Raw genomic sequence first — 14,453 nt, forward strand, 5'->3', positions numbered from 1 at the left:
CTGAATGGAAAAAAATGAACATTTAATGAATTGTCAGACATTCGGGAGTTTGTTAAGAAAAAACAAACACATCAACCATCCTGAACTTAATAGAAGACTTGACATACAAGAGCCAAGAGAAATATAAGGTACATACCAAAGACTGATTACAAGGGATTCAACAAGGACAGACTGTTTACCTTTTATGCATGTAAAATGTAAAACATATGTCTAAGATTGTTTTTAGTAATTGGGTAGTCCATAAGAAAGACTGGGGTAGACCTGAACATGATATGACTTCAAAAAATAAAACCATTCAGAAACAGCTAAAAAGAGTAATTACCTTATACAAATGAGGTGCAAGAAGAATGAACACAGAGGAATTAGATAGGGGGAAGTGACCTGGTCCAAGGAAAATTCAATCTAGCAGGATCTGCTCTTGATGAAACTTTGCTAGCTCTTTGTAATCACAGCTTCCTTTTCTAGATATTCTTCAACCATCTTTTAAATAATTCATTCTACAACTTTCCTAGAAATCAAAGTCAAATTTATTGATATAGTTTGCAGTTTGCTTTCTTTTATTAAAAAATTGGGGTATCTTTTTCCTCTCTCCAATCTTGTGGCACCTCTCCTGTCTTCCATGGACTTTCAGATATCACTGCTCGTGGTTCTGTGACCACATTTGCCAGTCCTTTTTAATATCTAAGGATATAGTTCATTTGGACCAGGTCACTTGGATTCATTTAGGAATTAGGTATTTTATTTTCATGTCCTGTCTTATCTTAGGTACATTGACTCCCTGCTGGTCACTTGTGTTTTGTCATTTATTTTCAGTGTTAAAAATGAGTTTCTTTTGCAGAGGAAACATAAGCAAAATGAAAGTTGAACAGCTCTGCTACCTCTTCGTTGTCAGTTATCATCGTCCCAGACATCCCAAGCACAGCTCCTATCCTTCCCTTCTTTGGCTCTCCTTGTTCTCCCAATCCAGCTTTAAAAAAACCCAAAACTTTTTGTTGTACTTTATTTCCCTCACCAGCCTCAGCTATTTTGAGCTTTGTCATTCACAATACTTTTATAGGCCTACGCCATATTGTCATATTCATCTTGGTCTTGTTTCTGGATTCTGTATTTATTTTTATAATCTAAGTACATTGCTGAAGTTTCTGTGTATTCCCATTAGTCTCTTCAAATTAAGTCTTTTCTTACTGAAATTGTTTCCTTCTGTGTTTTTATAATTTCATTTTTTAATATCTATAATCCCTCCAGAGTTGATTTTCCTTGAAACATTTTAGTTCAAGGGATCTTACCTATCATTCCTTTAAACTCGCTGAAATTTGCTTTCCTACAATCTAGGGTACAAATTTCCTCTTTTCTATCATACAATCTGGGAGAAGCTGTTACTTCTCCCAAGGCTCCTATAATTTCCATACTGGTAACCTGCTCCTTCCTGCTAGTATGACTCACATCCAGAAGAGAATCCTCCCTATTGTGATTCCTACACCACTGTAAGGATGAAGTTATCATTAAGAGAAGTAAAGAAATAATGAGCTGTTCTGCTTTAGAGAGAGTGTTCCTGCAGATGTCTAGAGAACTGAAGTTCCTCTTCCTCACTATATCATCCTTCTGTGCCAGACTTTTGTACAGAAGCTGCAAGCAAGGGAATGTAACAGAAGATGAATATGAGAACATCTGTACTGCTCACCTCACAGAGCTGTTGTGAGCAAAAACTTTGCAAATCTTATAGTGCCATATAAATGTGTTACCATAAATATTTTTATTAAACTATCTCCCTTCCTCTAACTTATCTCTCTCTAAATCTAATAGTAAAATACACAAGTAAAAAGTAAAAAATGAAGGTGTGGACAACAGATATTATTAAAGTCCCATGGGGCCCTAGAAGGGCCCCATTTCCCTAGAAGGGAAATGTTCTTTGCGACAACGTCATGAAGGTTTCCTGTTTTCTGGCCTTTATTAGCATGAATTTATCAAGATCCGATAAGTTAGAAATGGCATGAAGCAAAACTAAAAATGCCACCCAAAGCACAGAAATCCTGGAGGTGCTTTATAAACTAAGTGAGATATTTCAAATTTTACTTAGGGTGTCCCTTATTCACTGCTATAACCTTAATATGGAAAAGAATTAAGTATTCTTTCTGCTTGATTTTTGACCCTGAATATTCTTATCTCTTTGTTAATAACACTTGCTTAGTTACTCTGGACTGGTTGGTTGGCCAAGCTCTTGGATTACTCATACAAGGCTGTTTCATATATTGTTCTTGACACCCCAGATTCATAACCAAAGATAAAATGAAGATGATAGAGAGGAAGGTGGCAAAGACCCTTTAAAGGTTTTAAGCCTTGGTGACTGGTTGTACTGCTAAGAGAAAGAGGGAAATCTAATTCTGTAAGGACTAGTCTGGAGAAATAAAATTGCTTGTCAAAGGAATGTGATGAATGGCACTAAGACAGGATGAGTTTTACGTCCTGGTGGGAGAGCTAGATGAAAATGAGCAGCAGGGAATTAGAAATGTTGGAATGAGACTCGGTGATTGGGGCTATAAATAAATATTAGGGAGTCATTTTTACAGATGTGATACTTGAAGGTGGGATAATGGATTATATTGCTATGGGAAATCATATATAAAGAGAAATCTAGAAGGACAAGGAGAGAATGTAATATAGAATGCCCATATTTAAAATGAAAGAAGCCTTTAAATTTTCATATTTAAAGAGATAACGGTCTGGTTCTAAGGAACACTACTAAATGACTAAAAAAAGAAAACTAGGTCTATGAGTTTATAGTCAGGGCCATCATAGGCCTATGTCCCTCAGTAGGTTGAGTCTATCTTTGTTTCATTTTTGTAATGTTGTACTTAGAAGTAGTTCAGCAATTAGTCAGATAGTCAATAAGTAGAAGTAACCTCTGATGTTCAGCTCTCTGAGAGCTAGATTCTTACCAAGGTTGACTGTTTCTGATTTCTTCCAAAGGGGCTTAGTAACTCTTGCATAGATGCTTCCACACCATTCAGGTATTTGTGGGAAGAAGCATAGGAGCACTGAGGGAAACTAAGATCAACAGTTTTATAGTGGTATCACGGGTGTTTCCTAGAATGTGTAGGGAAGGGTTGGATAGACTAAATAGTGATGAATGAATTAATCATGATGATATCAAAGACTCCTTGACATTGCCATTTTTAGCTTCTGCCAAATGTCCCATAAGTAGAATGTACTCTATTCTGTGTCTTGATCATTAATAATGACACGATTCAATTACAGAGCTATTCCAGGAGCAACCATACCTTATCTTAGGTTTGTTTTATTACCCCAAGTCTAAGAAAATCTTTGCTAAACTTGTAATGCAATTATGTAACTGAGATTACTGAAATTTCAAGGTAGTATTTCTTTGGAGAAAAAGATTCTATTTCCCTGTGTTTAGGAACACAGGGAATCATTTAACTAGGGATTTTATTGTTTTTCAAATTTAAGATGTTTCTTTTTAAATTCTAAAAACATTGTGGGATTTTATTCACAATTATTTAGATTATACAATTGACTTCATATAAGAAATGCCAATTAGATTTAGCCTAGACTGACAATGCCACAAAAATACAGGTTTTGGGAGGAATGTTGACTTCACAAAATTAGAGATAATCCATACATTTCTGCATTCCTTTAATATTTCCTCATGGAACACCCACCCAAAATTTATCTCATCTCTTCTCAAATTAGCACTTTCAATCTGTTTTAACTCTTGGGGGTAATGAGTTTAATAACTTCACTATCTGTAGCATATAAAATATTTTTTCCTTATATTTGTCCTAAACTATCTCAGGGGTCCAAGGTTGGGGAAGGGGAGACAGAGGGAGAGATTTTAGCCCTGATGTTTTGATTTAGGGAAGGGGTTTCTTCTTCCTAATAACACTCTTCTCTGTTTTCATCATTCTGGTCTGAAGAGGTCTCATTGTTTTACTCTTGTACCACCATGAATCCAGTAGGGAAAGATATAAAGAAACCCTGAGGTTAGGAGACCAAGTTTTAAGGGGGAAATCATGAGGAGGCTAAATAATCCTTTTCATTTCTGCCCAATTCCTAATGTTTACTGATGATCAGTCAACTACAGACAAATATAAATAAATCTGGATTAGTTCACTAAATCCTGGGATAACAGAACCAGGGCCCTCCCCTTGAAGCCAGGAAGATATGAACTTAACATACTATTTTACTACCAAGGAGAACTTACTCTAGACTAAAATTATACATGGATTTGATTGAATTCTGATCCATGATATTTTATTAAGAGAACTTCCATCACTTTCACTAAATTATCCTCTGTTATGCCATGCTAGTGCAGAAATGAACTTGGGTTCTTAAAGGTTATACTAATGGGGTGGTTCTGGCAGGTCCTACTAAGCTGAGAAGGATTTCAGTATAGGTCTGGTGAGATTGTATACATATCATCTGAGGACCAAATGAGACTCAGCAATGGGTTCATTACAGAGCGATAGATTTTTCAATGACCAAGCTACAAAGACTAGATAGTAAAATGTGGAAGATTTGCAATCTAAACAACCCACACCGATGAAATCACAAATACTTGACATATCCATAACTTCTAATGTGTAAGCTACCAGGATAACCTACAAGCCTTCATTTAGTGCCACTTTAAGAACATGGATTGAGTTTGACTCAATATGACATCTGTGATAAGATGTAGGGTGGCATTTAGTGAGAGAAAAAAAGATAAGATGACTTAAATGGACCTGTGATGTCATCGTTATGGGTATATATTCCAACGATACAGAATCACGGAAATTCAAGAGCTGGAAGGGGACTCAGAAATTATCGAATCCAACAAGACTCAAACAAAAATCCTATCTGCAATACACTTGACAGATAGTCACTGGCTGAAGATCTCAAGGGTCAAGGAATCTACACTCTCTTAAGGAAGTTTATTCCATGTTTGGATGTCTCTAATTAATTGTATATTATTTCTTATATGGTCTGTGGCCCAGACTTCCCAAGACATATGGCTCATGTGGTACCCAGATCTGATCTTGGGGGTTGATTTCTAAAGGGAATCATCTTATTTCTCTGACTCGTGTATCCCAAAAGTTTACTCTTGTAAAATATCTAAAATAAAGCTCAGGTGTTGGTATAGTACAGTGGAAAGAGTGGTGATTTTTTTAAAAAAATTATTTATTTTTAATTTTCAACTGACACTTCCATAAGATTTTGAATTCCAAATATTCTCCCCATCTCTCCACCCTGCCCACCCCAAGAGAGAGTGCATTCTGATTACCACTTCCCCCAATCTGTCCTTCCCTCTACCACACCCTCCCTTCTCTTATCCCTATCCCCTCTATTTTTTTGTAGGGCAAGAAAGACTTCTATACACCACTGCCTGTATATCTTATTTTCCAGTTTCATGTAAAAACAATTTTTAACATTCGTTTTTAAAACTTTGAGTTCCAACTACTCTTCCTTTCTCCCTCCCCACCCAACCCAACTGAGAGGGCAAGCAATTGAATATAGGTTATACATGTGTAGTTATGTAAAATACTTCCATAAGAGTCATACTGTGAAAGACTAACTATATTTTCCTCTATCCTATCCTGCCCCCCCATTTATTCTATTCTCTCTTTTGACCCTATCACTCCTCAAAATTGTTTACTTCTAATTACCCCCTTCTCCCATTTGCCCTCCCTTCTATCATCCTCCCTTCCCCCTCTTATCTTCTTCCCCCCTACTTTCCTGTAGTGTAAGATAGATTTTCATACCAAACTGAGTGTGCATGTTATTCCCTCATTAAGCCAAATGCGATGAGAGTAAGGTTAACTCTTTCCCTCTCACCTCCCCGCTCTTCCCCTCCATTGAAAAAGCTTTTTCTTGCCTCTTTTAGGTGAAATAATTTGCCCCATTCTATGTCTCCCTTTCTCCTCCCAATATATTCTTGTCACCCCTTAATTTTATTTTTTTAGATATCATCCCTACCTATTCAACTCACCCTGTGCCCTCTGTCTATGTGTATATATTCCCTCCAACTATCCTAATACTGAGAAAAGTCTCAAGAGTTACAAATATGATCTTTCCATAAGAGTGTTGATTTTGGAATCAGAAAATCTGGTTTCAGATCATGGCTCTTCCACTCACTACTGCTGTTGTGACCTTAGGCAAATCATTTAATATCTTTAGGCCTTAGCTCTGCATTTGTAAAATGAGGGTATTAGACTACATGGTCTTTAAAACCCTTTACGTCTTCAAATATTTGATCCTATGAACCTAGGTATGGTTCATACCTCACAGATTTCTCAATAAGAGTATTCCAAACTCTGTTCTTGGCTGTTGTCCTTCATTCTTGAAGAGGATCAAAATGACATCACTATATTGGGGTCAAAGTTCAGTGTGTCTGACTGTAGCTGATCAGACCCATATAAGTTTAGAAGCCTCTACCAGAGGCTGGGCACAAATAGAGTGAATTTACCTCTAAATTTGTGTATCTTGTGTTTCTTTTGAGCTACTGAAATTCTTCTTTGCTCATACTAGTACTGCATTTTCTTTGTTGCAGGCATGCCATGCTAGGCGATCCTTTGCCAATGTTTCCCATGTCTCCTAATTGATTCTAAAGTTCTTCAGCAACACCTTGAGCGTGTATTTGTATTGCTTCTTCTGGCCTCCACTTGTCTTGTGTGAGTTCTCTGTAAATAGTCTTGTTAAGCCAATGAACTTTTGGCATTTGAACAATGTGGTCAACCCCTTACAGTTGCACTCTCTGCAGTAGAGTTTGAATGCTTGGCGGTTCAGCCTAAGAAAGCACCGCAGTGTCTGGGTACTTTATCCTACCAGGTGATCTTCAGAATCTTCCTAAGACAATTTAAGTGAGAGGGATTTAGCATCCTGTCAGGGTGCTGGTAGACTGTCCAGCTTCCACAGGAATACAATCATGAGGACAGCAAAGTGACTCTGTAGACCTTCAGAATTTTGTAGGCCGTCTATACGTCTCTCTCACACATTCCTTCAGAGACTCCCAAACGCCGGCAATGTGTGCATCAACTTCATCATCTATGTGTACATTCCTAGACAGTATACTGTCAAGGTAAGTGAATTTATCCACAACATTCAAAATTTCTCCATTTACCATAACTGATGGCTGCAGGTATGGATAGTGTGGTGCTGGCTGGTTGAGAACTTCTATTTTCTTGGTGCTAAATCTCTGTGTTAAGATCAGCACAACCAGGAGAGGGTCAATCCAAACTGTTGCATATCAGCTTCTGAGGTTGCACAGTGTGCAGAGGCTGCAGGTGTGTAATCAGCTGCTAAGAAAAAGTCTAGTACCAACTCTCCCTCCACTTTAGTCTTAGCTTGTAGTCTTTTCAAGTTAAATAATTTACTGTCAGAATGGCAGCTCATGTTGAAACTGTTTTTGTTCTTGTTGAAGGAGTCTGACAACATCACAGAAAACATCAAGCATGAGAGTAAGGACACAGCCCTGCTTCACTCCACTGGTGACAGGCAAAGTACAAGAGCATCATCCGTTACCTACAACATGGGTGTACATTCCATCATGAAACTAACCTACAATATTGATGAATTTCTCCAGCAAACAAATTTTGCCATAATCTTCTACAAGCCCTTATATGACCAACAGTGTGAAGGTACAGACCTCTGTTCTTCTGCTCCTGGCATTTCTCCTGGAAGCAAACATCATATCAACATTCTTCTGCCTCTCTGAAGCCATATTGGCTCTTGGATAGATGACTATTTTCCAGGTAAAGGAATAGACTATGAAGGAGGACTCTGGTGAGATCTTGCTGTCAATGACTAAAGGAGAGAACTCCCTGCGATTGTCACAGGACAAACTATTTCCCTTTCCCTGACAGGTGGACAACAGAGACGTTCTTGAACTCTTGAGAGATAACCTTCTCTTGCTATATAACCCAGAAAATTTCTGTCAGCTTTTCTATGAGCAGTAGATCCCTTGCTTTGTAAATCTCAGCCAGAATAGAATTGGTACCAGGTGCTTTGCCATATGAGAGGAGCCTAATGGCATTCAAAACCTTTTCTTTACTTGGAAGTTCAGCTAAAGAGGGACTGACTTCAACTGGAGATATATGATAAATGGCTTCAGCACAGATTGATGATGTTCTGTTGAACACTATGAAAGTGTTCAGTCTACCTCTCCAGGATCATGTCTTTATTAACTACTCAATGTTCAGGGCATCATAAAAGCACTTGGGATTGTTACTATCAGCCTGGAATTGAATTTCATCTGCCAAGATCTTGAATCTCTCTGAGTTTCACTTGCACTCTACTTCTGATGGAGTTAAATGTAGCTTCCTTAGAGACCAAGGAACTGTTCTGCTGGTAAATCCTGTAGAATTCTCATTTTTCATTACAGAGCTTCTGAATTTCCCCATCATTTCTGCCACACCAGTCTTGATGTTTATGAGTGCTCTGGCTCATAAGCATGAGCCAGACAGGTGAACGTCAGTGCTGTATACCGAATCTCTGAAAGCTGCCTACTCCTTTTCTGCTCCACTGTTGCCAAATCTGTGTTAGCTCAGATTTCCCTCCAAGTCAGTAAGAAATTATTCCTGCATAGAGAAGTGCTCTAGTCTGTTGACATTAAGTCTTCTGGCAGTCATCTTGCCAAGGGGGTGCCACTTTTGTTCAATGCGAATATTTAGCTTGGAAAGGATAAGTCCATGATGGGTCCAGCATTCTGTGCCACACACCACCTTCATCACTCTCACATCCTGTCTCTTCTCCTTAAGATGACATAGTCTATTAAATGTCAACATTTGCTGAGAGGGTGCATCCACGAAGCTTTATTATGTTTAGGTAAGGAAGACAGTGTTGGTGACGAGAAGACAAGGTCATGAGGTGCAGAAGTCTTCAGTAGTAAGTGACTCCTGCTGTTCCTGACTTCATTCCTCCCAAGGACTCCTTGCTACATCTGACAGTCTGTGCCTACTCTGGCATTAGTCATCCGGATTATTAAGCCTGTCCTCTTTTGGCACATTGATGATGAGGGTCTCCAGGTCTTCTTAAAACGTTTCTTTGACCTCATCAGGGTTCATCGTGGTGGCAGCGTATGCACTGATGATGGAGGCATTGTGCTTTCCTGCAAGTGGCCATCACGTTGCCACAAGCCTGTCAGTTACTTCTTTTGGTAGGCATACAAGCTTGTTGTTAGATTAATTTTGATGGCAAAACTGACTCCAGCTTCATGGAGCTCTGCATCACTGTGGTAACTTCAGAAAAATGTGTATCCAGATCTGACTTCAGTAAGCTGACCACATTTACAGCCTTGTTTCACTCAGAGCTGCTATTTGGACGCAATACCTACTGGGTTCTCTTGCAACAAGAGCTGTTTGTTTTTCAGGTGAACTAGATTTCATGATGTCCATATGTGTGAGCACATTCCACATACCAATGGTGAGTGGAATCATTTTTTTGTGTGTTTTGACTACAAGGTAGGATCCCCATTTGCTGTGCAAGCAGGTCAGGTTTGGGTGAAGCAGACAATTTTTATGGTGCCCTAGTTTCCAGCCCCTGCCTCACACCGGAAGTGAGCAGTGAGGTCTTTAGAAAAGGCTACTTAGACATCCTGGAGGCTGCTGAATCCCACTGCTGCTTCAGTGCAGTGAGAAGATGACCCTATGCCTGGGGCCCCCTATGTACAGTTGTTATTATAGTTCCCAGTGTATTTGCATTTGCTGTTTCGTCACTGCCTGTCACCACAGGACTTTGAAGTATGTAAAAATGGTAAAATGGTATGAGTTATATTGTCTGACACACAGATAAATATTGGACTTAGGTAAGGCAGAGTTGTGAGAAGCTGCTGGCCTCATTCTCTCTTCCAGTCATTAAAGTCCAGTGGCAAGACAAAAGTCAAGATGACTGTCAATGGCTTGGGGTGCAGTGGGTGACCTTGATATCTTCAATGTATGACCAAGTTCTAAACCTTCCATAGCACCTGCTTCAGCTGCCTTCAAGGCCTTTGGAACAAATTATTCTCATCTACTCATTCCACTGGGGGAAGTCTTCACATGTTTGGGGTAGACACCTCCCAAACTCACCAATGAGTTTGAGACCCCTTGCTTACCCTCAATGTGGTTAACCTAATTGCCTAAACAGTTGGCTGCGGTGTGGCTACTGCAAAGGCTACGGCTTCTTGAAGCCACAGGTGAAAGCTGAGTGATGTGGGTGGATACTGAAGGTGGAAAGCAGCCCTGAAAAGGGCTCTGCAGTCCTCACACCACAAGTGCTAGTCTTCCCTGAACACTCTCCACCCCTCCCCATTTCTATAGGGTCTGCAATGTACAACATGAATATTAAGTATCAAATGACCTTTATTTCATCCCACATATAAAATTCACAAGATACGAAGGATTAAAAGGAACCTATGAAAAAATACAGAAACACAAAGTACTTAATCCAATAGGTTCCTCTCCCATCCTCCCAAAGACTATAAAGATCCTTTGGGTTAGATAAATGCTTTCCCTTCACCTCAGACTAGTACAATCAAGGAGTTTTACGTAAAGATAGTGATAGTCATCAGAAACCTACGACATCTGCTAGAAGATGACAGACAGTGAGATTACTGTCATGTCCATTAACTGGAGCTCTTGACTTTGAAATGGCTTGTGTCACTGAGAAGTTTAAAGACCATGTGTTTGGAGCTCAATTTTCGACATGTACTGACAACAATCTACTGATATTCCTTTAACCAGTGACAAACTGGAAGCTGCCAGCCAGAGGCATGTAGATGATCTGTCTTGATGGTCATGTGACACAAAAGCTATGATGGGACCAAAAAATCTAGTCTACAGTCAAAATGGAGATGCAGCTGAGAGTCTGGAACTTTTATCAGAAAAGATGACAGAAGTATAGGAGAACCTTTTTTTCCTGGAACTAATTCTCCTTGGATGACTGACAGTGAGAACAAATGGTTAATAAAGGATTCTGAGAAGTGAAACGAGTAAAGAAGCAAACAAGTGAATCTAAATGCCCCAAGCTCCACCCTCCAGAAGAAGACTCATTGTTAAAGCCATGGCTGATGGTGAAGTGCTCCACACTCATCCTGCCTATGAGGAAACAATAAATACCAGAAAAGTTTTAGAACTTGTATTCACTGACTTCATCTTTGGAAGAAGTTACAAAAACATAAGCCATATCTTAGAGGTGATTAGTCATTTCACCAGGTATGCACAAGAATATATGAGCAGGAACCAGAAAACTTCCACAGTTCTTAAAGTGTTGTGAAAGAAATATTTCTCTGAAAATGGATTCCCTGCTTGAAAATTCATTCTGACCACAGGAGAAACTTTGTGATCAAATTACTCAGGGAAATGTTGGCTTTGTATTTTATCAAAAAGTCTAGAACTCTATGTTATATAGTCTCCAAGGATAAGGACATTGAGATTTGAATAGAAATCTCCGTTGAACTAACATGTGACATTTCTAGTACATGTATTTGATTAGGAATGATACCACAGGCTTTAAACTATACCAGCTGATCTCTGAGAAACTCCTATCCCTATTTATTCACATGCTTTGGAGACTGAGCAGATTGAAAGGATACAGATACAAATAATACATCTCTAAGCTTTAACTAGTCATAACTACAGCTCAAAAATGCTCTGAAAGAAATGATATTCCTGCATTTAGTACTTCTAATCCTTAAGTTTAAGAATGTTTGGGTTTGAAGGCTCTTAAGAGAGCTCAATTTAGATACTGCTTATGACTTAGAAACCTAGAATTACAGGGGACCTTAGACCATTCTGCCAACCAACATATAAATAAATCCTTTCTAAAACACTTCAAGTAATGGGAAATTTTCTGCCCTTACTACCAAGTTGTCAGAAGAACATGGGTGGCAGTGGTGGAATCAATTACTCTAAAGACCTCTGAGAAGGCGTTGCCCTTATCCAGAGGTCACACGTGGACGGCAAAAGGTAATGGTCCTTTGTGCCCTCTTCATCTTGCTCTAAACTCTGCTCCTTGTCAGTGACTGACATCCAACACAGCAGCCCTTGGCCCAAAGGAGATGAAGAATTTTCTGCTCTCTCACCTGTTATTATCCACATAACGGATCAACATAGGGTAGAATGCATAGAGATCCCTGCAGAGGACAGCAAACTCATCCAGAATGAGGAGTTCAGCTTCTTGGGTATCCCCTTTGCTGTCTGCTTTAAGCTGTTCCTCTTCCAACACAATCTTCACTGCTTTCTTCTTTAGTTTTTCCAGAGTTGGGATGAAGTGACTTTTAAGCAGGTCAGCTCTGGCTTTGCTTATGATAGGCTGGGCATATACTGCATTGGGAAACACAAAGCTCACCTCAATATATCATAATTGCATGTATACTGCACGTAATAACCACAAAATTATATTCCTTCTTTTAGCCTTTTGTACCTCTGTATCAGGTGTTGGTATAGAGTGTGAAAGTATATGAGAAATAGTCTACTTTTATATCTCTGGCACTTCAAGTCTCAATGATTTTTCCTCTTTTCTGAATTACTGTATTTACTATATGAATCAATGAATACTTACACATAAATGAATACTTACATACGGTTGGGAACTGCTGCTAACGATTCATCTATGTTACCACATCTTTTCAATTATCCTGTAATCTCCTTGAGGGCAGGGAACCTCATATTAAACTTCTGTATCCCTCATTTTCTAGTTGTTTGCTACAAAAGTTGTACTTAAAAGACACCTGTTTCTGGGAACTTGAGAGATGAGTGCAGAGTGAATAGAAGAGGTTGTTCAAGAGATGTCTGGGAGACGGGAGATAAGCTAGAATGGGAGAAATGGCTGCAATGGAGAGGGGGTAGGATAATGTAGAAGAAAGTGATTGCATTGTGAGTATTTAAGGCATAGTCACAAAAATCAGGATTGACTTCACTTTTTTTTAGGTTACTTCAAAGATAATCAATTCAATACTCCCTGCCCATCTCTACAATGGAAGATATTTCACTTATTCAAATTTGCTATAAATACTGGAATTAGAGTAGAGAAATAAAAGCCAAGCCATCAACAACTGATTCTTCCCTTTCAAGTCTTAAGAGTATACTTGAATTCAGACCATTTAAAAGAAAGCACACTTTATTCTCACTAGCATAATTTTCTTTTTTCCCAATTTCTGTCATTCATTCAAAAGTCATTCTCAGAAAAGGAAGGTTAAAGGAATTGGTTAATGAAATGGGTCAAGGGGTGAACCTCTTCCTGAGGATGTGACTGCCCTGGATTTCAAATGCTTTTTATCATAGGGAAAAACCACATCAATTTTGGGTTTATGATCAGAACTGTGCCTAATGTGGGTGATTTCATGTTATAACTTTAATGGACCTCATTTACTTACTTGGTCCTAAATGACTAAAATTGTCCATACCTTGGTGATATTCATATATATACCCTTCATGCTATATTACTTGATCTTTGTACACTTGCAGTGATTTTTCTTAGAAGGAAAAATGAGTAGCTCTACTTACAGTCAACTGCTTTTATAGCAGCTCTTTATCCAACTGCATCAGAGTAAATATCACTTTAGTTTGGAAGGGCAAAAAAGAAGTGTTCACTTCATTAATGGTAGCTCTATAGTGCCTGGTACAATATCTTACACATAGTATAAACCCTTAAAATATATATATATATATATATATATATATTTAATTTCCTTTCACCTTGTTTCAGAATCAGAAAGAGGCTAGGTGCTGTTTTTCTCCTCATCTCATCACACCCCTCCCTCCAAACTCTTGTATTTATGTAAAGACAAACAACTTTCAGAAAAGGGTCACTAGCTCCTCAGGCGGCTCTGAGGTTCCTAACTTTTTGATTATTTGAAGTGGGGTGAGCTAGGTAGAACTACCACTGCATGGCTCCACTAAATAATCATGCTGACCTCACAATAGTTGTACTACCTCTAGTCTTGATAATTTTTCAGAATCTAGCTCTATGCTGAGTATAATTTACTTCGAGTGATTTCACACTCTGAATAATGTACACACTCTCCACATTGCCTGTGTTTTTGAAAATAGTTCTAGATAAGCCAGTTAGCAATCTGATATTTATAAAGGACCCACTGTGTTTGAAGTAATTCTATTAAGTGTTATAGAAGGGTGTAAAAGAAAGAGAAGGCATAGCCCAATACAATCATGCAGCTCAAATAATCATACACACACACACACACACACACACACACACACACACACACACAGATACATAAAGCAGGATCCAATGCTGAGTGAGAAATGATAAGCAAGCATTAACTAAGGAAAGCTGAGTGATCAGAATTAGGTAGGGTTAATCCAGGTTAACTTAAAGGTGATTTTAGCATGAAATTGTGAAGTGAGAGTGGATTATGACTATTACTGGGGGAACATGGCAAAAGAAATCCTATGTAGGAGCTACAGAAGCTGCAGGTGAGTAGATTTGAGAGCATCATGAAACTTTGGGCTACAAAGGACCTC

General features: G+C 38.7%; 1 protein-coding gene across 7 annotated transcripts in view; it reads right to left on the reverse strand.

The window, feature by feature from the left end:
• RYR3 (ryanodine receptor 3) overlaps positions 1 to 14,453 on the reverse strand; it is a 750,252-nt gene that overhangs the window by 84,002 nt on the left and 651,797 nt on the right. For all 7 annotated transcript variants that reach the window (XM_072625274.1, XM_072625277.1, XM_072625272.1 and 4 more), the window contains exon 67: positions 12,053 to 12,293. In XM_072625274.1, the coding sequence (XP_072481375.1) occupies positions 12,053 to 12,293 (241 nt within the window). The remainder of the gene's footprint in view (positions 1 to 12,052; positions 12,294 to 14,453) is intronic.

This window comes from Notamacropus eugenii, chromosome 7 (assembly GCF_028372415.1).
Source record: "Notamacropus eugenii isolate mMacEug1 chromosome 7, mMacEug1.pri_v2, whole genome shotgun sequence".
In the NCBI taxonomy this organism is placed as follows: Eukaryota; Metazoa; Chordata; class Mammalia; order Diprotodontia; family Macropodidae; genus Notamacropus; species Notamacropus eugenii.